The sequence below is a fragment of the Dermacentor albipictus genome, unplaced genomic scaffold (genome assembly GCF_038994185.2).
Source record: "Dermacentor albipictus isolate Rhodes 1998 colony unplaced genomic scaffold, USDA_Dalb.pri_finalv2 scaffold_25, whole genome shotgun sequence".
In the NCBI taxonomy this organism is placed as follows: domain Eukaryota; kingdom Metazoa; phylum Arthropoda; class Arachnida; order Ixodida; family Ixodidae; genus Dermacentor; species Dermacentor albipictus.
In genome coordinates this window covers 4,311,024-4,313,005 of record NW_027225579.1, presented here as the reverse complement: position 1 = coordinate 4,313,005, position 1,982 = coordinate 4,311,024, and the positions used below count along the sequence as shown (strand labels likewise).

At 58.9% G+C, this 1,982-nt stretch overlaps 1 protein-coding gene across 1 annotated transcript; it reads right to left on the bottom strand.

The window, feature by feature from the left end:
• Window positions 1–699: 699 nt before the first annotated feature.
• On the bottom strand, window positions 700–1,368 carry LOC139052498 (uncharacterized). Its single transcript, XM_070529618.1, has one exon. It carries the CDS (start codon window positions 1,366–1,368, stop codon window positions 700–702), a length of 669 nt encoding a protein of 222 aa, XP_070385719.1.
• Window positions 1,369–1,982: the final 614 nt, after the last annotated feature.

Here is a 1,982-nt window from a genome sequence, read left to right as displayed (position 1 = left end):
TGAGAAAAGAGTGGCCGGGCTCGCTCAGGTGCATAGTTGCCACTCACGGTGCCGGCGAATGTTCCCACCCCCTGGCAGTAGCAGGGACTTGAGCTCGGTCAGGAGGCTGGGGATGACTCTCACAACATAAAGGCTGGCTTCCCGGCACTCTGGCAGACGAACGCCCAGTGCATGAATCCAGTTGCGGCCCAGCAGCGTCGGTGATGACCCCTCGGTTAAGTAAAGGGGAAGGATTGCCTCCCTGTCGCCAAAGCGAACGCTGACCTGGGCCTGACCCTGGACCGGGGAGAGCTGCCCGGAATAGCTGCCCAGCGTCACACCCGAAGCCTCGACGGGCATGCCGGGGAAGGTACGCTTGAACAGTTTCCCGGCCATGACCGACACGCTGGCCCCTGTGTAGCTGCATGGAAATGGGGTGCCCGCAGATTTCGACGGTCAGCACGTACGGCGGCACTGACGATGGTGTAAGGCCTGTGTACCACATGTCAAAATTCAGTGGGTCCTCGGCCACTGACATGGAGCCTGGCCGCAGAAGAACTCGAGCCTGCTGCCACACGCCCCCCGCCACGTACCCTTGCGACGGCTACTCTGGCTGCGGCTACCCTGGCGACGGCTACCCTGACTTGTGTGGTACTACTTGGGCTTGAGCCAGGCCGCTGTTTCTGTTTGCTGTTCGTCCTCCCCATCGGCATACCCGTGTCAGGTGCCTAGTTTTACCGCACGTGAAACATTGTGCTTCAGAGAACTGGCGCTGTGAGGGCGAGTGGGCACCACGACAGCGACCCCCGGTACTGCCCTTTGTCCCCAACTTGTTGACGCCGCTTCCGCCGATGGTGAGCTAGTCGCACGGGCAATGTCAACAGCGTCCTTGGCGGCAGCTTCCATTGCCAGCGCTGTCTTCATGGCGTCATCCAGCGAGTGGCCGGGTAGCTCCAGGAGGCTCGTATGCATGGCGTAGTTGTTGATGCCGCAGAGTGAACTGTCCCGGAGTAGCGAGTCCAGCTGGTTCCCAAAAATGCAGGCACTCTCGAACCCTCGTAGCGCAGCAACAAACTGCCCGAGGGTCTCTCTTTTCCGGCGGCTCTGGTTGTTGAAACGGAAACGCTCCATTAGTGTGGACGGTGCTGGGTGGGAATGCGAGCGCAGTATGGTGAGCAGCTCACCCACCTTCTTAACATGCTGTGTGACTGGCTTGAGAAGGTCGAGCAAAAGACTGAAGACGCGGATCCCCCAGCTGGCCAGGAAAATGTCCCGCTGTTTGGCCTTGGGTGTGTCGTTTGCCCGGAAGAACGCGTAGATTTGTTCCGCGTAAACTGGCCAGGCGGACCCATCTCCCTCAAACGGCTCCAGCCTTCCGTACAGCGGCATGGCAGCAGCAACGAACGGTGGTGTTTCGCCGCTCGCGGCGGATTGGGACGATCCGTGGGTACTCGTCACCAGTGTCACGATCCGCCTGGGTTCGTGAACGAGGGAGGGCTCGAGGTACCCTCCGTTAGACAGACGTTCCGCAGCGTGGTGGCGATGGGTGATGACTGACCCCCGAGCAGCTGTGCTCGTCGGTGTTTATTGGTGCAGTGACCCATGTTGCCAACCGAGTCTCGCAGGCCATCGAGCCTGGCGAGCCAGCGAAGATTACGTCCGAGGGGGCGTCACATGCTTGTTACACTACTTGCTCTGCAACGACAAGCACGCGACTGACAGCGGTAGAGCTGCTTGTTATTGGCGCGTCTCATTCCTGCATCTGCTGCTCAATGCGAACTGACTTGTGCTCACGTGCTGTCGCTCTTTGCAACCTGTCATATTTCAATTAAACAGCGACTAGTAAAAGCCACTTCGAGCCGAATGCACAGCAAGCACGTACGATTAGGCAAGTATGGAAGCTATGGGGCACGCGAACGATACGTTCCGGGTAAATATTGCGTAGAGATCCAGACTGCTGTTACGCTCCACTTAACTGGGAAGGCTACAAATGACACGCAACG